The sequence below is a fragment of the Lichtheimia ornata genome, assembly GCF_029851405.1.
Source record: "Lichtheimia ornata isolate CBS 291.66 chromosome Unknown scaffold00074, whole genome shotgun sequence".
Lineage (NCBI taxonomy): Eukaryota > Fungi > Mucoromycota > Mucoromycetes > Mucorales > Lichtheimiaceae > Lichtheimia > Lichtheimia ornata.
Genome location: NW_026695394.1, coordinates 80,202 through 93,415, shown reverse-complemented (window position 1 = coordinate 93,415; position 13,214 = coordinate 80,202). Strand labels below are relative to the sequence as shown.

Genomic DNA, 13,214 nt, shown 5'->3' with positions numbered 1-13,214 from the left:
ACCATCAAGGAGCGGTTGGGTCTGTAAATGGGTAGTGTACCACAAAATGTGCACCTCTTGTTGCTTTCTTTTATTTCCCTCTTTTCCTGAACATCTTATTCGACCTTTCTCTTTCACAACATGGACATTGGACAACTCGACAATCCTTTCAAATCCAAGAAAAAGCATGATGCAAAGGCGTCACCCAACCCATACCAAATTGGAGACTATGAAGACGAACAGCCATCATCTACTACTACCATCCGAGCCGAAGAAAAAAAGAGCACCAAGATTGTCAACAAAGTCAAAGATGAGATTCACAAGGCCAAGACCAAAGCTCATAGCTACCATCATCACCATAACGAACCAACAAAGGAGAAGGAGGAGGACGACGAATAGCGTAAATGTATACACACACAGAGAGAGAGAAAAGCTTTGTTATTGTGTTTGGGATAATAAATCAAGGTACAGCTACTGCATACTCTCTCTAATTGACCTTCTTGGACTTTTTGCCTGAGGACGAGGAGGAAGAGGAGGTTGACTTGTCAGTGGTGGTCTCCTTCTTTTCAATGACTTGCTTGTTGGATCCTCCTTTGACAAGAGCAATGATCAATGCTAACACACATGCACCAGCCAAGCCAAGATAGGTGGGGTTCTCCAATGCCCTATTCAAAAGTGGTCAGGTGGTCGGTTGTGGGATTAACATGGCAAAAGCAGCTGAGTTGAGAACTTACTTGGAAATAGTATCTGCGATTCCCTTGTCTTGTGTAATAGCAGGCTTCTTTTGCATACCAGGACCTTGCTTGATGTCAACCAATTCAACTTCAAATACCAAAGTAGCACCACCAGGGATAGCACTGCCAGCACCTTGAGCACCATAACCTTGATTGAGAAATACTCACAGTTAGACGATGCATGATAAAAAAAGCATCACTTCCTTCTTACCAAGAGCAGGTGGAATCACCAAACGACGCTTCTCACCAATGCACATGCTACACATACATAAATCAATGCCCATGTCTTTGGCATTGACACTATGACAACTTACTTTTTCAAACCCTGATCCCAACCCTTGATAACTTGTCCCACACCCAAAGTGAACTGCAATGGCTGGTTGCGATCGAGGCTGCTATCGAACTTTTCACCAGTATCAAAGAGAGTACCCGTGTAGTGCATTGACAACTTGTCTCTACCCTTGTGTATGAGATACGACCATCAACAAGCAAGCCGAGTCCATTGCTTCTTACCCATCGCGCGAACGGATTTTACATTCCTCGGCAGGTACGCGTTTCTTGACACCTAAGTTTCATGGTGAATGACGAAGCTAACAACAAAACGTTCATTATATCGTAAGCTTACCGATTTGAAGATCCTTGGGAGGTTCCTTCAGGCCATAGACCAGAGCAATGAGTTGAAAGACGAATGCAAGTACGAAAAGACGCATGTCAACGTGTTGTAACGAGAGAAAGAGACGTGTGATTGAACGATTGGATCCGCCGGCATGAAATCTATCTCGTAGCTTTCCCCCGACGTCACCATGCCCTAAAAGCTGCCCGTTTTCAAATAAACGTCCCACACCAGGGAGTAAATCAAAATCTTGAGCTCTTAGCAGAATTTCCTTCACTTTGGAAGAGAATTTATTATAATCCTAGTAGCGTGCTTATTAGTAGGATTCATAGTACATTATGCATGCTCCTTATCACCTATGCAACTCGAGTATGACCTTTTTTTGTCAAAAAGACACCCGTTGTTGGATTGCTTCAATAGGTCCTGTGTGCTTGAGATGACGATGTTCGATTTGGTGAGCACTACTCTGCAAGAGCAAAATGTTGATCCCTCTAATAAAGATCAACGTGTTGATTTTTGACACCAATCTTGACACAACATAGAGAATATAAACGCCATCATCATGATGGATACCTGCATTAATGCATAGATAAAGCAATCGTATCACAGCTATGTACGTAAATGTCCACAACAAAAATGTTCTTTATTTCATACATTACACGTGACAAGGGAATGTAGAATATAAGAAATGACCAACATGTTGGTTTAGCAGGCGTCCAATTTGTCAAGGTTTCTTTTAACTGCGTATTCGTTGGGACCAACATAGTAATCAATCTTCTGACCATTGTGGAAGAAGTAAAAAGTAGGAATCGCTGTAACTCCCTCGGATGTAGCAAAATCCTGCATTTACACTCATATGGTCAATACAAGCTCAGTCCCATCTCTCATGGTAAGCTACTTACCGGATGATCATCGGTATCGACGTGCAGAAAAGTAATGCCAGGGTACTCTTCAGAATACTTTTTGAATTTCGCGTACATATATCTGCAGATAGCTAAAAAAGATGTATGTTAAAAGAGAACAGCTGTTGTTAAGGAAGCGTTAAGCATGCTCTCCTATCAACCTACAAGACCATGCAGGAGCCCCAAAGTCAACGGCAACCTAAAGTTAAAATACAAATACCATGAGCAAGATGATGATACACGTTCCTGAAATTAAGGGAGGCGTGAATGGACAAAGCTGCTCATACCTTCGCTTTCGAGTTGATAATTTGCTTATATTCAGCACGACTCTTGATTTCGCGTATCGGCATGTTGTTGAAAAGATAAATGCGTAAAGAATATCCCATTGACGTTTATCTTAACGAGTCTTTTATATACTACACCTGGAACAGAATAATGTAAACCTTATAAGCGTGTAACACACACATGCCTGCAGTCCTTGTATTGTGGCACCACCACTGCTTAATCTACTCTTTTACTTTTAAGCTTGAAACTACTGTACCTCTGATTGATAGTCGACCCAAGTGAACGGGTCTTCACAATTCAAAGTAATAATATTAGCACGACTGCAATTCAAATGAGGCGTTGGTTAGCAGACGTAACCGGCTGTTACTTATAAAAGGGAACGAGGAGTTACATTGGTTTCGGAAAGTCGTTCGTGTTTGGCGTTGCTCTTTTCCTTTGTTTGCTATGATCAAGCGAGATGAGAAGATTATGATTGCTATATGCAAAATGGTCCCGGTTGTTTGTGTCAAGGAAATCAATTATACTAAAAGCTTGAAACACGGTCGAGTAAGGAAGGCTGGGTAACGATCACGAGAGCAATGATTGCGTTTATTATATACATGATGATGCTGTATGTCAGGGTGAGCATGTGTAATAGAGGCCACTGTTATCCTACTTCCATTCCCCGTTGTGGTTGTCACTGTGTCAATGGGGCTCTTTTATTATTAAGGTAAAAAGCTAATCATCTATCCTTCCATCAAAGAACCTTTGTTGATCACGAAAGTTCGAATAGGTAATACTCCTTGGCAAAGATCATGATCGCCATCCATCCAGGCCCCGGAAGCATCATGACTATTCGTGCGACCACGTAGTAGCATACGATGAAACAAAAGAAAGACACAAGGAATAATCACTCATACCATTAGGAATAAGATTCAACATCATGCAGACAACAATCAACACAGGAGAGCAGTAAGGCCTTGAAGAACAACTACCGCTACATGAGCATTCTCGATGATCCATTGATTCACCCAAAACTTCTCTTGACATACCAAAATGTGGGCTTGGAATGGCATAATCAAAGAAGTGATAAAAGTAGACGAAAGAGATATGTGATAACGTTGGTGATAACATCCTGCTAGTATGTGCATGGGCGCGTGGATCGTTGACTTGCCAAAGAGTGCGTGAGCTGATAAAGTGGTCGACCTCCTCAAGGGATCAGAAAACACCAGGTCCTGGATATCCCATATGACTGCAACGAACGCCTTCTTGTATGCACCATGTTGATGTATCCAAGCATAATCGATCCATCCATATCCTGCACGCTGTCGTGCCTTTTTTGGTCAAAACGCCCGATTCAACAGTGTCCCATTGCCATGAGCCCTTCACAGATTTGACACCACTATGAGCCGTGGATCACGCATGTTGCCAATAGAGGTACCATCTTCTCTTCAAGGCGAGTAAAGCATAAATCATACAATGATGGAGCCGATACTTGGATGCACATCAAGTTCAAGTAGCACCGTGAATCGCGCCGATTTCCACCAACACAACATGGTCGTCTCCTGTAGACAACACGGTACAATGACACCCTTGACATGCTGTCGTGATAGTATTGATAGCCGAGCGAGAGCCTGTCAATCGATTTCTTTTATAAGTCCAATTTGAAGATCACCACCCAGGATACCACTTTACCTTGGGACATTCTCAATTGCATTCTTGCTTTCAATAACCGTATCTCCATTCCATTCATCCATACTTGCTGCTGCTATTTCACTGTAATGGCCGTTAATTAATAGTCTTGCTTTATAGGTTCAATACCATGCATACCATTGAGCCAACGTACAGCGTTCTTGCTTTGGTATCAATATCTTGTTGCTGCCACAGGTATCATCATCAGACATGCCCAAGCTACAGTAAATGCAATGTAAGATGTCAACCGTAACATTTGCCTTCTTTGTCAACATACTCAAAGTAACTATGTGTTGGGGACCCCTCCTCGATGGTATCCATAGAAAGCATTCACGCGACACACGACGGGCCCCTTGATCCTTGTTTGAACGAGAGAACGACAGGACTACACGTAAACTTTAGTACCATAACGTCCACTTGAATAATAAAGTATTGCAGCGATTGAACGTACATGTTGTGTTGGAATGGAAGGTTGGGTCAAGGGTAGATCGCGCGCGTACTTGGTTGCCTTGGAAAGTGTCGCCATTGGTCACCTGTACATCATCGACACTGTGCTTTGAAGGCAACAATGGCAGCAGTTAATGCTCTGTACTTTGTCAATGGAGACAAGCTTACCTTGCTTTGTGAAGCGGGAGAGGAGAAGAAGTGGCTCTTTGTCTTTCCTTTCGTTGTTTTGTATTTGTGCACTCCACGCCACCCCGCTTGCTATAGCTACCACTGTGAATACGCACCGAAACAAACATCCTATACATTTGGGTGAAGAGTAATAGACCACTGCTCGAAATGTCAATTAAACATAGCCCTCGTAACTAAACTATACATGATCTTACCGTGTCCAGGAGGTGGCGTCATTTAGGCCCGTGCGGCATTACTATCAAGCCAATTGTTTTTTATGCAGCTCAACCCACCGTGAATTTATTATGTATAAGCACCCATCCCTGATATATGCGTGTTCCTATAAACCAGTTACTTTGATACATCTTCATTATTGGACGTTGTTTACTTACGTACCTTCACAAAAGGCAATCATCATCATCATCCATTTGTGCAGCAAACCTGTCAAGGACATATTTGTGTAACCACTACGTGCCATTTCGCTCAGCTCTTCATCTTTCCGTTCATGCAATCGACATCATCCACCAGGAGAAAGCAACTCCACCAAGCTTACAGCATATGCAAAACATAAAGATGCCTGTATCTCCAAACTTTACAATGAAACGTGGGGTTTTTATTACAGCAGTGTGCTCGGCTTGGCCAACTGCACCTTGGGTGCAAGTTTCATGATCAAGTTTGCCAATCTCAGATTTCGCAATGTCGCCACCAGCCAAACTGGATCCAGGGGTCGACCTCTTGAATTTTTTTCGACGACGATCAAAAAAATATTTTTTGGGCTAGTTGCGGCATTGAACGTGAAACTTGCACACAAGGTGCTGTTGGCCAAGCCGAGCACATTGCGCTATTAAAGACCCCATGTTTCATTGTAGGATCTTGAGATATGGGCGTCTTTATGTTTTCACTATGCTGTAAGCGTGATGCTATATGAAGAGCGGTTTTTGTTCATTGTCAAGTCGCTGGACCCTGGCAGAGCAAAAGACGCAGAGGGACCTCTTTGTGTAACTCAGCTACTTTGCATGACTAGAAGGATGGAAGGATGATACTGTATACTATTGACAATATCCCATACATTGCGAGCTAACAGCCATTTCCTCACAATCGGCAATGTTGCCCATTCTATGACAGTGGAACGATGCTCCTGCTTCAGACATTCATTTCCATGATTGGATTATGTTGATCCGAGTTGATTTGGCTGAGCTACGCTCATACAAGGTTACTTCAGTTGAGCAACATAGAGCATGGTTAGATGTGTGGATTGATGTAATCCGTCTTTGGCTGTATCTCGGTCAAATCAACTCGGATCAACATAATCCAATCATGGAAATGAATGTCTGAAGCAGGAGCATCGCTCACATGTCATAGAGTGGACAATAGTGGCTATTGTGAAGAAATGGCTGATAGCTCGCAATGTACGGGCTTTTGTCAACAGTATATAGTATCATCCTTCCATCCTTCCAGTCATGCAAAGTAGCTGAGTTACACAAAGAGGTCCCTCTGCATCTTTTGCTCTGCCAGGGTCCAGCGACTTGACATTGAACGAAGACCACTTCCCATATAGCATCATGCTTACAAGCATAAAGGTGCCTGTATCTCCAAACTTTACAATGAAACATGGGGTTTTTATTAGAGCAATGTGCTCGGCTTGGCCAACTGCACCTTGTGTGAAAGTTTCGCGTTCAATGTCGCAAACAGCCCAAAAAATATTCTTTGGTCGTCGTCGTCGAAGAGGTCGACCCCCGGATCCAGTTTGGCTGGTGGCGACATTGCGAAATCTGGATTGGCAAGCTTGATCGTGAAACTGGCACCCAAGGTGCAGTTGGCCAAGTCGAGCACATTGCTCTAATAAAAACCCCATGTTTCATTGTAAAGTTTGGAGATACAGGCACCTTTATGCTTGTAAGCATGATGCTATATGGGAAGTGGTCTTTGTTTAATGTAAAGTAGTATGACTATAATAGAGCAAAAGATGCAGAGGGTGTGTCTGTGTAACTTGAGTCATTCAGCACAGTCGATGCATGATTCTTGTACACTATTTAGGTATAGTTCAAAATGCCAGCTAATAACCTAGTCCTCCCACTCTCCATTGTAGCCCAATCCAATGCATACGAACGATTGTCCTGCTCCAGCCCAGCATGCCCATCAGTCAACTTTCTTGATCCGATGAGATTTGACTGAAAAACGCTCAAACACAGAAGTTTCGCCCAATATGAGAAAAATCATTTTGCAAAGTTATTTGTAAACTGCCACTTGATAGCCCATTCCTCCCATTCACCTAAATTGCCCAAACCAATGCATACATACGATTGCCCTACTCCAGCTCATCATCTCCACCATGGAACTTTCGTGATTCGAGGTGACATGGTAGTATGGCAACAATGGGTGTTGTTGGATCATCATCATTATCATGCAAGGTGTAAAATGACACACACCCTTTTGCTATACGTGAGGATCATTTCTTTTATTTACGCGTGCCTATTGTCTATCGTGAGGATGCTGATGATGATGGGTGAGTTGTGTGTTTGGGTGGATGGTGTGTATAGGGTAATTGAGTGGCCTCAGTGTAATAGCAGTAGGGGATTTAAACTTGGGGACGGTAGCTCCACGACTTGAGACAACGCTTGTCTTCTCTTCTTCCCTTATCTGCTTTTATCCCATTCACGACATCCCGATCAAGGTAATGTACTGTAAAAGAGTGCCTCTTGTTGGTTGTGACGTATTGAATGAACATGCATTGTCAGGGAGTGAGTGTGCCCAAGTGCTGAGGAATGAGGGTGGTTGCCATGGCGATATTGTTGCATCCTTTTGCTCGTTGCTATTCCCGCTCTACGCTTGGTGTCAACAGGTACATTCAAAGCCCAATGTTGCAGCCGATTTGGTTCCATTGACGTGTTAGCTTGTATAGAGGGCAAGTTTGGTCTCAAGACGGATGCTGGTTTGGCGTTTTGTTTCGGCTCAACGACACTATACCATGGTTTTCGGTTTCCAGTAACCAACAACAACGCGTCTTTATGAATATGGAAAAGGCAAGTGCAATGAAGAGCGAAGACTTTGAAAAAAGGCGTTTATTGTCTATGTGTGCTAATAATGAATAGGTTTTTGAACAGGCAGTGCAACTCGGGGCATCATCATCATCATCTCTTTGGGTTCAAGTCCCAGCCTGTATCAAGTGGACGCTGCGTCGCATCCAACATTCAAACGCGTCACTGTTTTTCAACTGGAAGGAATCCAAATGATGGCTTGAAGATGAGGCAATTTGAGACAATGCGTTTGGACATTATGGTGATGGGATGGATCGTGAAAAGGATGCTTTCAGCGTGTAGAAGATATGGCTCAAAAGATTGGCTTTGCGCCTATACCTTCATCAAGCTTCACAACACTACTCATTACTGCAATCAATTATCTCAAGAGCTGACCTAGCAAGAATGCGTGGATGCATGGATGGATACCGACATGGAGCAGTTGCTCAAGCTTGATCAACATGATGCAGCAACCGTGCTCAACAAGCACAAGCATCAACCTACCAGGGTCATTAGGGATGATTTACACGCTTCTGTCACAGCAAATCTCTGACGACTTTATGTTGGCGATGGCGGTTGACAGGGAGATTATTGCAAAAGGGCATAGTCTTGGCAACGTTGTCAGGATCATTTCTTTTCTATCATTAGCTGAAGCTTCTTGTGGTGTACATGATACTTGGGATCGAACTCCTTCTCGCAACGAGATTACATTACTTGGCGATGTACAGCACAAGCATTATCGCGAGAACAGCAAGTATACTTTGGGAAAGCTTTTACAGCATTGGACGGGTTGCCGGATGATGGTTATGGATGTCATATGCCAAGGGAGAGATCATCAATGTTATTGGATTGGCAAGCACATGTTCCATTCATCCGTCGAAAGTAGTCTTCGTTTATTTACATGATTCTTGGTGGTAGTATTGTCTCTCAATAAATGTTGTAATTTGGCTTGTATTATTATCATTGTCCAAGATGGCAAACTTGTTAGTTAGCCACGCGATTTATGCATTATGCTAGGGAGCTGTATGATGTCGTTCGTTCTCTTATTCACCTTTTGTATAGTTAACGGGCGCTGTCACTTGTTGTTGTAGTTGCGATCGCTGACATTGTGTCAAGGTGGACATGGCACATGGAGGAAGCCTCTTCGCTCTTTAAAATCCTGAGGCCGAAATACTAAAATGTACTTTACGCTTAAATTGCTCTACAATGACCCTCCCAATTCACTTCCTTTTCTCATCATTGCATTCTATACCAATTCAGCTACATTATACAACTTTTCCTATCATCCTATGATCACCTTCTTAATTTGGAAATTTACAAACTAACCTGTGACCACCTCGTCCAATTAAATGTCAGGTCCTTGCTCCTAGTTGTCTTGTTCTCTTTCCGTTTTTGTAAAGAAGTCGTAAATAACCCAAAGAGACACTCAAACTAGCACCGAGAATGAAAGGAATATCCAGAGGAAGCCGTAAGTCGAATAAGAGACTGAAGATAAGATAAAAGTATGGAGATAATAAGATAGTTGTATGTTGGTTATTTTATTGCAATGATAAAACTACTGATATTTATACTAAAGTCTATGGAAGATGCTAGTAGCAGGTATTCATAATCATTCTAGAGACATCCTTTGCTAGAAGCATCGACATGGAAGTGATTGGTGTGGTGTGGTGGTGTGATCAATTATAAATTACTGCAAGGAGTGTGAGGGTGCTGGTGTATTCGAGAAGTTGCCAGGGAGATCCAAGGCCGCCGTCGGTCATTGAATGTTTGAAGTCACGTGTGGTGGTCGACCTGGATTCCTGGGCTTGAACCTCCGTCTCGATTTGGCAGGCGTGGGGCCAACACTCAGCTCGTCCACGACATAAAAACAGAGCTGATTAGCGCAGAGGAAGCGCGTTGGGCTCATAACCCAAAGGCCGGTGGATCGAAACCACCATCAGCTAAATTAGGCAATTGAATCGAATGATGCTAGAAGCTTTTTGTTTTCTTGTTTTGTCGTAGGTCATGTGACCACGTGACCTAGCTTTTGCTCGTTCCTTCTAGAACCCTTTTCCTTTTGATGCTGGCAATTGCTAGAAGCCCTTTACTAGCATCTTCCACATCATTCATAGAATCCATACATTGAACATATATATATCGTGAACATCCTTAGCAATAAAAGATCATCACTTATCATAGCAACACCAAAAGTTATATCATTGGCCACTGATCTAATCAGCCATACGATAACGACAGTTTTTGTGGGTCACGTGATTTTTTGCGTTGTCGTGCGAGGGACGAGTCTGTCGTAAGAGGGACGCGACTATACAAAGCCAAAAGCAATAGCCCGTATCGAATAATGTGAATACAACGTGTCGTCCTTTATTTTGTGTTGTGGTGATATTTATATGTATATGGGATAAGGTTATGAGTACAAAAGATATTGGATATACATGTGGGGCGTACAAGTCTATGATGTTGTAGCCATCATCATTTTGTGATACGACAAGTCTATACAAAGCCCAAAGCAATAGCTCGTATCAAAGATGTGTCTATAACGTGTCGTTCTTTAGTTTATGAAAAGGTCATATATATATAGATGTTGGGATAAGGTTATGAGTACAAAGGATATTAAGGAATACATGTGGAGGTACAAAACTATAATTGTTGGATCAATCGATGATACGACAGCGTTTTGTTTGTCGTCTTTCTTTTTGGATCCACACAGGATAATAGACGACTACCACGAAGGATAGATAGACCACACAGGCAAATAGACAATAAATTAAAGAGAACGTAAGATGATGTTTTATTCTATGAGATGGTCCACTATTTATAATTGTTGGATGTGGCGAAGTAATGATGATGGAGGGCGCAGCGTAAAGAAGATAAGATGATAAAGATGTACAAAAAGATAATACCGATCAAGAAGATCCGGTATGTTGCTGCGACATGTTTTTGCGAATGCATGGATTGAGTCGAATGGGTTATAAGAAACGTGTTGTTGTTGGGTATATCATGTCAAGCAATGAGTGGATGTAAAAGCCGTATGATGTGTGTAAAGAGAAGCCTCTAAGTATTCGGCCCCGATTATAAGACCCATTTTAGCTTGTATACATGGTTGATTGTTGCTTCATCATTGCCTTTGTCTCATTGTAAAGCTTGTCAGAGAATCATGGATAACAACAGTAGTAAGCCTGACGATCATCCTAAATTTATTATCGGGGGGGTGGGTGTATAATCTTGTACGAATACGCTAGCAATCAATCATGATCATAAAAGCCTTCCAACCAGGAACAAAAAGTAGGCATTTGAGAGCGTATGAGAGATCGAGATCAAGGGAGGAAAGAGGTAACTGCTTGCTGAAACGAGGTGGAATGACCATGGATAACTATATTCATTCGAGTCGATACCAGCTATGTATATCCAACATTGATTTCCATACCACCATAATCAAACACAAAGTGTGCCATTCTCACAAGTCCATGGCAACCTCAATCGTATCCTTCAAGGTGCATAAGAATAAAGCTTCACCCTTGCTTGGAATTGCCACCTATGATGTATGACCTTGTTACTCTGCCTTTCCTCAAGCACAATACAAGATGGATGTTGTACCTTTGCAGACTTCCCAATAATGTTCGTGCGCAAAGTGACCCTGAAGCATCGCGTAAACCAAAAGATGTAAAGCACGTTCTTGATCCTGTCCCTCATCATAAGCATCCTTCCAGGATATGACAATCCCAATACAGTAGTACCTCCGAAGTTTCATAATAGTAGAGTAATCGATTCAAACAAAGTATCATCTTGAAGGTGTTTCTTTAACCATGGTTGCCTAGCCAACGGTTGCCCCTAGATAATAGCACCTGGATACGAACATGCTCCTTGTGGAAACCATCTTGTCAAACAAACCATATGCGATCCACGTTCCAGCATACCCAATTGTCATGGACCTTGGATAGAGAGGAGAGAACTTGATGACTCTTGGACTGAAGGGAATAAAGCTACATTCAAGGAGCACGTCAATGGGGGCCTTCGCCATGAGCCTTGAGACGGCATTCATCACATTGCTGGTAACACTCCAAATTCGCTTCGATTGCACCATTCACTAGTGAAACAGCACCACCAAGGAATACTTTGTAGGTCGTAAATGGCAGGTTGGGTCATAACTTTTGACGTGTCAAAGAAAAGACGACAGCTCTTGTTCCTGGCGGTTCTTGAATATCCCCACTACTACACTAGCTAGCATCATGCATACAATAAAACTTGCCTCGGGTCCACTGATCGAAGGTACACTATCATTGTGACATGGTGATAAGCATGATCCATTTACAAGACGGTGCTCATCAGACAACCTACCACTGCTTTAATCTTTTAAATCACATGATTGAAGCCGGGTGACCGAGCTAATCAACGAGCCTTTACCTTGTTAATTGCTTATTGATGGCCACAAAAAATCAAGATTTCCCACCTGTCATGATTATGAGATCACTGATAAGCCAACCAAAGGTTTTATTATTAACCGTTGGGCCTTCGATTGGAAAATCCCAATTCACTAATAATCCTAGTAGACATCGTTCTATAATAATAGTAGCTTCACCGAAATAAACGCCCATCTATTGCCGTGCTTCATAGCAAGCTATGTCAATCAACATACAGCGTGTTTTTTGTTTCTCATCTACAGATCCCATTGTTTTGCTATGGCATGTAGTAGCTGGAACACTATCCACTATGCAGTAGACTTTTAGACAATGGTGGTTCTCCATAACTCTTTGGAGGCAACGTTGCTTTGGTGCATTCAAGGCTGCTTATCAGCAAGCGGTATTCATAGACATCATCATTGGCTTTTATTTATGGCATGGAGAGCAAAAAGGGGGTGTGCGATGATCATCATGTTACTATACGATTTGCCATTGCCCCCGTATAGCTGGTTCGGTGGCACCTTCATGAGCCATGCATAGTAACACTGAAATCTTATGGATATAAACCTCGGTAATCTCCCTAACTTGACAACACCAGTAAAGATAGACCTGCATTAATTGCATTAGAATGGGGACGCCAATACGATACAAAGTGATCTGATTCCCGCCCAATAAAGAGACGATCACTTATCCTGCATGACCGACTTTTTGGTGCCAATTGAGCAGCAGCGATGAGTAAATAGGCTTGGTCTGTGCACACAGTCGCGTAGCACCATCATGGTTTGTTGTCTGCATAAAAAATCACGAGTCTTTTATTTACCGACAGAGAGCAGTAGTAGTAAGGGGTATCATTCATGGTGCCCATACAACATGTGTGATAAAAGCTTCGTTGATCGATCGGGATTTGCATGTGAATAGAACAATGCATGCATCATCTTGTCAGCGTCGTATTGTTGTTGCACTTTTAAAGGTGGTGATATGCATGTAGCAATTATCTATTG

The 13,214-nt window shown here is 42.5% G+C and overlaps 3 protein-coding genes and 1 non-coding gene across 4 annotated transcripts; 2 read left to right on the top strand and 2 right to left on the bottom strand.

The window, feature by feature from the left end:
- Positions 1-120: 120 nt before the first annotated feature.
- On the top strand, positions 121-378 carry O0I10_010690 (uncharacterized protein; the record flags this gene model as incomplete). The annotated part of the gene is made up of 1 exon (XM_058490668.1): positions 121-378. One exon carries the CDS (start codon positions 121-123, stop codon positions 376-378), a length of 258 nt encoding a protein of 85 aa, XP_058338566.1.
- Positions 379-466: 88 nt separating this feature from the next.
- O0I10_010689 (uncharacterized protein) lies at positions 467-1,423 on the bottom strand (the record flags this gene model as incomplete). The annotated part of the gene is made up of 6 exons (XM_058490667.1): positions 467-644; positions 714-861; positions 925-971; positions 1,028-1,168; positions 1,227-1,278; positions 1,339-1,423. The coding sequence occupies 6 exons, from the start codon at positions 1,421-1,423 to the stop codon at positions 467-469; spliced, it is 651 nt and encodes a 216-aa protein (XP_058338565.1).
- Positions 1,424-2,031: 608 nt separating this feature from the next.
- On the bottom strand, positions 2,032-2,578 carry O0I10_010688 (uncharacterized protein; the record flags this gene model as incomplete). Its single annotated transcript, XM_058490666.1, has 4 exons — positions 2,032-2,166; positions 2,229-2,320; positions 2,394-2,427; positions 2,516-2,578. The coding sequence occupies 4 exons, from the start codon at positions 2,576-2,578 to the stop codon at positions 2,032-2,034; spliced, it is 324 nt and encodes a 107-aa protein (XP_058338564.1).
- A 7,109-nt stretch (positions 2,579-9,687) lies between these two features.
- On the top strand, positions 9,688-9,759 carry O0I10_010687. The gene has a single exon. It is a non-coding gene; the product is annotated as a tRNA-Met (tRNA).
- Positions 9,760-13,214: the final 3,455 nt, after the last annotated feature.